This window comes from Neophocaena asiaeorientalis, unplaced genomic scaffold, assembly GCF_003031525.2.
Source record: "Neophocaena asiaeorientalis asiaeorientalis breed wild unplaced genomic scaffold, Neophocaena_asiaeorientalis_V1.1 scaffold133, whole genome shotgun sequence".
In the NCBI taxonomy this organism is placed as follows: Eukaryota; Metazoa; Chordata; class Mammalia; order Artiodactyla; family Phocoenidae; genus Neophocaena; species Neophocaena asiaeorientalis.
Genome location: NW_020174429.1, coordinates 3,201,096 through 3,210,647, shown reverse-complemented (window position 1 = coordinate 3,210,647; position 9,552 = coordinate 3,201,096). Strand labels below are relative to the sequence as shown.

The 9,552-nt window shown below is 46.0% G+C and overlaps 1 protein-coding gene across 1 annotated transcript in view; it reads left to right on the top strand.

Moving 5' to 3' along the window:
• MRO (maestro) overlaps positions 1-9,352 on the top strand; it is a 53,908-nt gene extending 44,556 nt beyond the window's left edge. The window contains 7 exon segments of the mRNA XM_024756830.1: positions 2,154-2,256; positions 3,537-3,648; positions 3,651-3,682; positions 4,730-4,912; positions 7,356-7,511; positions 8,373-8,480; positions 8,939-9,352. Coding sequence (XP_024612598.1) covers positions 2,158-2,256; positions 3,537-3,648; positions 3,651-3,682; positions 4,730-4,912; positions 7,356-7,511; positions 8,373-8,480; positions 8,939-8,992 — 744 coding nt within the window. The 5' untranslated portion in view covers positions 2,154-2,157 and the 3' untranslated portion in view covers positions 8,993-9,352.
• The last annotated feature ends 200 nt before the right edge of the window (positions 9,353-9,552 follow it).

Genomic DNA, 9,552 nt, shown 5'->3' with positions numbered 1-9,552 from the left:
GCCGCTCCGCGTCATGTGGGATCTTCCCGGACGGGAGCACAAACCCGTGTCCCCTACATCGGCAGGTGGACTCTCAACCACTGCGCCACCAGGGAAGCCCATGGGTCTTGTTTTTGTATCCATTCAGCCAGTCTGTTTTGTTTGGGGCATTTAATCCATTTACATTCAAGGTTATTATCGGTATGTGTGTTTCTATTACCATTTTCTTAATTGTTTTGGGTTTGTTTTTGTGGGTCTCTTGAGAAAGAAAAACAGAGCTGGAGGAATCAGGCTCCTGGACTTCAAACTATACTACAAAGCTACAGTAATCAAGACAGTATGGTACTGGCACAAAAACAGAAATATAGATCAATGGTACAGGATAGAATGCCCAGAGATAAACCCACGCACATATGGGCACCTAATTTATGACAAAGGAGGCAAGAACATGCAATGGAGAAAAGACAGCCTCTTCAATAAGTGGTGCTGGGAAAACTGGACAGCTACATGTAAAAGAATGAAATTAAAACACTACCTAACACCATGCACAAATGTAAACTCCAAATGGATTAAAGGCTTAAATGTAAGACCAGACACTATAAAACTCTTAGAAGAAAACATAGGAAGAAACACTCTTTGACATAAACCACAGCAAGATCTTTTTTGACCCACCTCCTAGAGTAACAGAAATAAAAACAAAAATAAATAAATGGGACTTAATTAAATGTAAAAGCTTTTGCACAGCAAAGAAAAGCATAAGCAAGACAAAAAGACAACCCTCAGAATGGGAGAAAATATTTGCAAATGAGACAACAGACAAAGAATTAATCTCCAAAATATACAAACAGCTCATGGAGCTCAACAGCAAAAAAACAAACAAACAATAAAGTTAAAAAATGAGTGGAAGACCTAAATAGACATTTTACCAAGGAAGACATATGGATGGCCAAGAGGCACATGAAAAGATGCTCAACATCACTAATTATTAGAGAAATGCAAATCAAAGCTACCACGAGGTATCACCTCATGCCAGTCAGAATGGCCATTATCAAAAAATCTAGAAACAATAAATGCTGGAAAGGGTGTGATGAAAAGGGAACCCTCCTACACTGTTGGTGGGAGTGTAAATTGATACAACCACTATGGAGAACAGTATGGAGGTTCCTTAAAAAACTAAAAATAGAACTACCACATGACCCAGCAATCCCACTACTGGGCATATACCCTGAGAAAACCATAATTCAAAAAGAGGCATGTACCACAATGTCCGTTGCAGCACTATTTACAATAGCCAGGACATGGAAGCAACCTAAGTGTCCATCAACAGACGAATGGATAAAGAAGATGTGGCGCATATATATAATGGAATATTACTCAGCCATATAAAGAAATGAAATTGAGTTACTTGTAGTGAGGTGATGGACCTAGAGTCTGTCATACAGAGTGAAGTAAGTCAGAAAGAGGAAAACAAATACCATATGCTAACGCATACAGATATGGAATCTAAAAAAAAAAAAAGATACTGATGAACCTAGTTGCAGGGCAGGAATAAAGAGGTAGACGTAGAAAATGGACTTGAGGACATGGGGTGGGAGGGCAAAGCTGGGGTGAAGTGAGAGTAGCATCGACATATATACACTACCGAATGTAAAATAGTTGGCTGGTGGGAAGCAGCCGCATAGCACAGGGAGATCGGCTTGATGCTTTGCGATGACCTAGAGGGGTGGGATAGGGAGGGTGGGAGGGAGGTTCAAGAGGGAGGGGATATGGGGATATAGCTGATTCACTTTGTTATACAGCAGCGACTAACACAACACTGTAAAGCAATTATACTCCAATAAAGATCTATATATAAAAAAAAGAGCATTGCTCACCACCCAGTTCCTCAAGAAATAAGTCCTAACCCACTGCAATCTTTGACCGACAGTGCACTCTGAGAGGTGTGAGGTGATCCCTCATTGTGGTTTTGGTTTGCGTTTCCCCGATGATCAGGGATGTTGGTGTTGCTCTTTATCTTTGGATGCGACTGTTCCATCTGCTCACCAAGAGGAGGCCTCAGGGATGCGGCTTCTTTACCTTCTTACCCTGGCACAGGGCTTTGTGTGATGATGCTTGTTAATGATGAGGCTTCAAAGAGTGTTTGTGGCTCATATGATGATTTGTTCTTTTTTTAGTTCCATGGACCAAACACAGAAAAGAATGCTGGACCAGCCCCTTTGCATCCCCACTGCCCAGCCCAAGAAGAAAAGGACATCAGTGATATCTTTCTTTTCCAAGGTCTGAGACAAATTTTTAGGAACAAATGTCCCTGCTCAGCAGCCACTATGTGTACTTGCTCTTCTGCCTTCGTTTGGTTCCTTCCATTCCTTCTACTGAGGTTCCTTCTCCTGAAAAAAAGTTTGATGACAGCTCTTTAAACACGAATAGGATGTTTATATGATAACAAGAAGATGAGTTGGGAAGAATTTAGCTTGCTGCGAACTTAATGATAAAAATATAGAATGAACTGCAGTGAATATTCAGAAATACTGATGAGACTTGCTAATCACCTGAATACCAAATAGGGCTGTGGGTCTCCTCTCCAGCCCCCACCCACTAATAAGGATGGTGAGGAAGTGGTTTGTTCTTGGATCTTGTCTGGATCTTGGTTCTGACTCCAGGACATGTTGGTATGTCCTGTGATGTGCAGAATACCAGGACCTTCCTAGCATCAGGGGTTAAATGCTCTAAAAACCTATCTCTTGCCTTGAAGTTAATTAGAGTTTAGTCCTTGAAGTACAGATTTCTGCATCAGCCACACAGCGCTTCCAATTTGCATTATTTATGCATTTCTTTTCCTAATCTTAATTGCTCAGATGCTCGCATTCTGAGGTAGGACATCCATCAGGTACCCTGAAATGCCTGTAGATGTGCTTTGCTAATTGTGTCAAATGCTGTTGAGAGGCTGAGTGAGGTGAGCTCTGAGAATTGACCCTGGGATTTAGCTACACTGGGGGAGAGGGGGTGGGGAGGGGGTATGGATGCCCTCAACCTGATTGCAGAAGGTTCAAGGGAGGATGGAGGAGAGCAGCTGAAGAAAGCAAGTATAGGCACTTCTTTCAAGCTTTAGCTACGAAGTAGAGCAGAAAAATGGGGAAGGGCTGGAGGAGGGAGAAGGGTCAAGGAAACTCTGCGACAGGAGGAACACAGCTTACCTTGTCCTCTTAAAGGGATCCCTATTCTCAGATCACATCAACACTTCTAAAGCCCCCTTTTCTCAGCTCTGTCACACCCACAACTGCCTAGACACCTCTCTCCATAATGCCCCCAAACGTACCTCAACATTAGCTCTGCATTATTTTTCTCCACCCCTTTCCCCTTCCTCCATCCATTTCTTCATTATGTAGATCAAACTAATATATTCCCAGCAAAAACCAGATGTCTTTAGGTGGAGAAATAAGGATTAAAATTGAGTGGGCAACACAGTATTTTCTTTAGAGGGAGGGATTAGGGTTGGTGATGGGTAGGGTGTGACTCTGAACACTCCCAAATCAATACATTTTTGACTCGCCACCCAGGTCTCTTGGAAACTGAGGCTCCAGAAGCAGGAGCCTCTGAAGAATGTGTCTTTCAACTTGGCAGAGAGAGCCTGGGACCCCAGTTTTAAAAAGCATCATATGGCAATGAGAAGCCATCATCAATGGCCTGTGAGACCCCGGACAAGGTAGGAAGGGCAGGGGGCACTTGGCCAGCCCTCATGGCCTGGAGTCCTCAGCACTGGGATGGGGGGCTTCATGTACTAGTTGCCTACTGCTGTGTAACAGTCCATCAGGGGCCTGGCGTTTATTATCTCACAGTTTCCTTGGGTCAAGAGTCCAGGTACCACTTAGCTGCATCCCCTACTCAAGGTCTTGCAAGGCTGCCACCAAGGTGTGGGCCAGACCGCATTCCTTTCTGAAGTTCAGGGTCATCTTCCAAGCTCATGTGGCCGTTGGAATTCATTTCCTTCTAGATGTAGGACTAAGGTCCCTATTTCCTTGTTGAGTGGCCGCCCTCAGCTCCTTGAGGCCACCCTCTCACAACATGGCAGCTCACTTCTTCACGGCCAGTGGGAGAGTGTTTCCCACTCCTGTCTGCTAGATGGAGTCTCATATAATGTAAGGGAACCATGGGAATGATGTCCGTCACCACTGTCATGTTTGAGAGGCCACAAGCAAGTCACTGGCTCCTTACACTCTCAAGGGAAGGAGATTGTACAAAGGCACACATGACTCATTTGGGGTCGTCTTAGGGTCATCACACCTCAGGATCATCAGCCTTGGGAAACAGAGCTGCAGGTAGGATTAACACCCTCCAGTGAATTTACTTTTTCTAATAATCAATGCTTGTTTAGTAAAAGATGTTTCCCCCACCTCTTCCTTCAACATCTGTAAACTTAAGTGACCATTTCGCCTTATCCCCTGTAAAGGTACCCAATACACCCAGATCGCTAGATGGTCCAGGTCCACCACCCTCCTTGCCGTGCCCTCCCCAGCCTCACCCACCCATAGGCCATGCTGCAGACTGCTCTCCTTCCAAGACCGAATTGGGCTCTTGGGTCGGGTTAACGGAAGCATTTGTACTTTGCTGAGAGTTGTGGCAGCAGGTGCTGAAGAAAGCCACGGCCTCTTAGTCCAAGTCCCGGGTTATTGGAAGATTAGGAGTGGAGATACTTTTCAACTCATGGGGAGCAACTCCTGTGCTGCTAATGCTTTCCAAACCTTGGTAACAGGTGAGAAAGTATAAAATGATTGTCCTGGACCTGCTGGTGCATGGACTGTATGAGCCCATGAGTTCTGAAGTCATCCACGAGAGCCTGAAGACCCTGACCATCATGCCGGGCAAGATCCAGGGGAAAGGCTTGGGCTCCTTCTTCATAGACATCACCCTTCGGACCAGGACTTTGTCAGATGATGTAAGTGAGACAACGCAGGAAGATTCCAGGTTCTTAAAGTCAAATGTGAGCGCTGGTTGGTGTGTTGCTCAGGAAACAAGGCCTCTATTGTTCACTACTTATTAAGAAATCCTGTAGAGAGATTGGTACTGTGCTGGGGGTTATGGAAGACATATAAAGACATGTAGGATTTCATCACCGCTCTGCAAGGAGTTGTCACTGTAATGGAGCAGTGAGTACATGTACACTGATGGTGGTGACGCTCATGTGTACTCAGTGCTCTTATAAATGTAACAGTAAGAGTAGTTTGCATTTAGTGAGCCCTTACTGTGTACCAGGCACAGTGCTGGGCAATCTACGTGGATTGTCTCATCTAATCTTCCCAATAACCCTGTGAGGCAGGCACTGTTATCTTCACTTTATAGAGGAGGAAACCAAGGCCTAGAAAGGTTAGGTAACTTGCCCACGGTTCACAGAGCCAGTAAGTGGATATGAAGCCAGGCCCTTTGCCCAGGGCCTGCACTCTTAACTGCCGGGTGACAAGGCAGGTAGAGCAAAAAATGCACAGATACAGAAAATGGGAGGACTGAGAAGCTAATCAGTTAGCTTACCCCAGTTACACACACACACACACACGCACACACACATGCACGCACATGCACAGAAAGATAAGACCTTTAGAACGGGGAACAGAGCGACAGGGAACTTGCATTTACTCACAGAGTGTCTTGCGTGAGTTCCCAACACCTAATTCCCTAGGAGTAACCCAGCGAAAGCGAGGTGCCTGCACCTCACGGGAGGAAGAGAAACCTCGAAATTATAAAACTTGGAGCATATAGAGGAGCTGCTGGGACATTTGCCTCTCCTTCCGCTCAGAGAGGCAGAGAGGCCTTTGCTCTGGGATGTAAACCGGCCCTCTCTGGGACTGGGAGAGGAAGGTCTCTACTCCGCCTCCCTGGAATATAAGCAGATATCTCTGGGCAAGTGTCTCTAAATCTCTCTGGAGGCGCCATCTTAATGGCCAGGGCTTGTTTGCCATGCAAGTATTTTTTAAACCCAGGTCGACTGTAGTTTTTGATCAGAAACTCCTTGTCATGGTGAAGCCTGGGAATACTCATGGGGAGGGGTTTCTGCCAGTTTGTATCCCTGTCATAGAGTTCTTCACTGCCTGCCTGGGCTGTGCCCATCAGACGATTGTCAGACTCCCGGGGGACAGGCAACCCCTTACACATCTCTGTACCTCTCACAGCACTAGGGTCATGCTTCAGGTAGAGTCAGGTCTCAATAAGTGCTAGTTGAATTGAATTAAACACATACAATTCAACACACACACACACACGTAGACAACACGAAAGCAGTTTCTGTGTGTGTCACGTGTGCTAAAAAATTGTTTTAAATACTTCAGGAGGTGATCAGTGGTCTCCACTCTTGCTGAGTGTCTGTGACCCCCATTTCTAGGTGAGGAGGCCTGTCCCAGACCAGTCCCTTCTGGTTCACTTGGAGCTGGACAAGATCAAGAAACACTGATATAAAAATCCCTTCACCATGAGTCAGGTGGCTGAGTTGCTATCCTGGTTCGCTGTTCCCTGATGGTGTGACTCTAGGTGAATCACTGAAATGCCCTGAGCCTCCGTCTCCTTACCTGGGCAGGGAGATACTCGGACCAGACAGCTCCCCTGGGAGAGGGAGGAAGGGCCGAAGCCACTGACTTGCAGTCAGGGACAAACCAGCGAATCAGACCCAAAGCAGGGAGAGCTGGCAGGGCATCAGGGAAGAAACAGAATTGTTATTTCTGCTGCAGGTGGGAGGAACCCAGACCAGGGTAAAGAGAGATGGCCTGGCAAACATGCTGGAAGTAGTAAGCAGGGGATGGGTCGAATGAATTAGGGTACAGCCAAAAAAAAATCCCTTTACATATTGACATAGAAAGAGCTCCCAGAGAGAATGGTGAAAAATCAAGGTGTATAACAGTGGGATGGTCCACATCCATTTGTTTAAAAATGTGGGAAAGGGCTATGTAATATATATTTCATTTTTTTCTTCTTTATTTTTTGGAGGAATCACACAAAATTTATGACTTTGTGGGGAGGGAAATTTGGTGGCGGGTGGAGAGGTGTAGGAAGGGAGACTTACTGTTTTATAAACCTTTTTGGTTATTTTGAATTTCGAACCAAGTAAATATAATCAATCTCCAAAATGTTAAATAATGAAGAAAAAAGCTCGGAAGCTGGGAGTAGCACCAGTGAGCCTCCAGTCTAACCCTCTCGTCTGCTGAAGAAGAGGTTCACTGAAGACTCAGCCCGTCTCTGCTCTGTCCCGGAGCCTGGCTGGCTGAGTGCCATAGACTGGATCTGATGTCCCACACGTAACATGTAGCAAGGGACCAGGGTTGTGCTGTTCTCTGATGCAGCTGCCTTTTGGTACTGACCCGAGGTTTCTTGTTTTGTTCACGGGGGACCCACAGGAGAATGACAGCCCGAGATACTCGGCCTTTGTCTTGTTTGGGCAACTGGCTGCCTTTGCGGGGCGGAAATGGAAGAGATTTTTCACCCGTCAGGTGAAGCAGACTCAGGGTTCTCTCCTGACCCATTTACCGGATAGGAATCCCCAGGTTGCCAAGGTGAGTCCGTGACTCTAGCCAACAGCATGAAACCTCAATGCCATTCCTCAAGGGAGTTGGAATGCAGCCCTGCCGAGTCGAGATGCCAGGCCCTCAGTTCCTGCCAGTTCAGTTACGGACACTCAGCCGTGTATCCATGTGAATCCTGGAGAAAGTGCCTCCTCGATGGCTAATCTCTCTCTGAGCAGGAGTGTTTTCCATTTGCTCTTACCCCACTTGCCCGGTCCCAGCACCTGTCAAATGCCAGATACACTCAGGTTAATGGGGGTGGGGGGGATGGGGGCAGGTAGGTGCTACTTGCTCTGTGGGGCAGCACCTCCTATCAGAGGAGATTTATTCATACCCAGTTAGCTTTTGTCACTGCACCTGGTACAGATTTCCCACCCTTGGCTTCTTAGTTTCCTATGAAGCTTTTGTGTTATTCTTGGAGAAAATGTGTCCTAATCGGGTTGGATCGACCTCAGGGCTGCTTTGGAGCAGGTGAGTGTTTCAAAACCACCAGGAGCAAAGGTTCCACCAAATCATCTGCCTTCTTTAAGGTCACGCATGAGGGAGGGCGAGAGAGAGAGAGAGAGGGAGAGAAAGGTTGAGATTGAATTTAGGAATCCAGCACTACTTTTGATGAGACAATAAGGGCTGTGATAAAGTGTAAAGCTTTGCCCTCCCCACCAGCCCCAAAGTATAGACATGGTCGTTTTATAAGCATAAATCCTTTAAGATTCAAGTTTTCAAACTTCCTGGAAGTTACTTCCACTCTTAGTGGCCCCCAGACCACAGATTGGGTGCAACACTTTTCCTTGCTTGGGATTATAAAACTCTTTAATATTTTTGACAATAAGATGGTGATATTATTTCTCTCAGGCTTGCAAAACAACTTTTCAAGCCTGTTCTCCATATCTGAGACAAAGGAAGGACTACAGCTTCCAGAGTGAAGAGGATCAAAGGAACCCTAAACTCTGCCGGCAGCTGGTGAGTGAGCAAGGGCAGGAGAGGTTCTCCCAGGTTCCCTGCCCTTCCAGTGTTAACGCAGAAGGTGGTTGGGCACACCAGGGAGTTACCCCCCTAAAACGACTCAGGCCAAGTATGTTTCAACTGTAATTGACGCATAATGTGATGTGAATGGCAAAACACCCAGAGGATTATGCATAAAATATATTGGCAGTTCCAGCTTAGATCGTTGGGTGAAGTATATTGGCAGTTCCAGCTTAGATCGTTGGGTGAAATATATTGACAGCTCCAGCTTAGATCGTTGGGTGAAATATATTGGCAGTTTAGATCATCATTTGGGTAATGATGCCTCCTCTGCTGAGAATCTGAAGATTGTTTATCCTCATGCTCTGCCTAGACAGACAACTGTCTGCTCGTTCTAGAGTCAAGGAGGTTTACTGACTCCCTTCCTCACGTGTCCCTTTGCCAATTTCTTTCAGAGCCACTATCATCCAGAGCTCCTGCAGTTCTTCTATGCAGATAAAATCCTGTAAACACAGAGCAGCAGGGAAATGATTCCAGTGAACACATTGCTGGGGGCTGATATTCCCCCTTTAAACTCTGGATACTTCTGCTGCTTCTTGTGATTATGATAGAAAAGGGGATGTTGGGAGAGCAATTGATGGCAAAAAATAATACTGTGGAATTGTATAATTACACCCAAAGTACATTCCAAATAACTTTTATATGTCTCATTTTCTCCCCACACAAATTTGATGAGAAGGTGCATACTTTAAAACATTTAAAGTATATGTAGCTTCAGTGCTTATTTCTCAGCTATTTTCTTCTTAAGGATATCTCTGTCACCAATTTTTATTTATTTTATTTTTTATTTTTTTTGTGGTCCGCGGGCCTCTCACTGTTGTGGCCTCTCCCGTTGCGGAGCACAGGCTCCAGACGCACAGGCTCAGCGGCCATGGCTCACGGGCCCAGCCGCTCCGCGGCATGTGGGATCTTCCCGGACCGGGGCACGAACCCGCGTTCCCTGCTTTGGCAGGTGGACTCTCAACCACTGCGCCACCAGGGAAGCCCACCAATTTTTTTTACTTTTAAT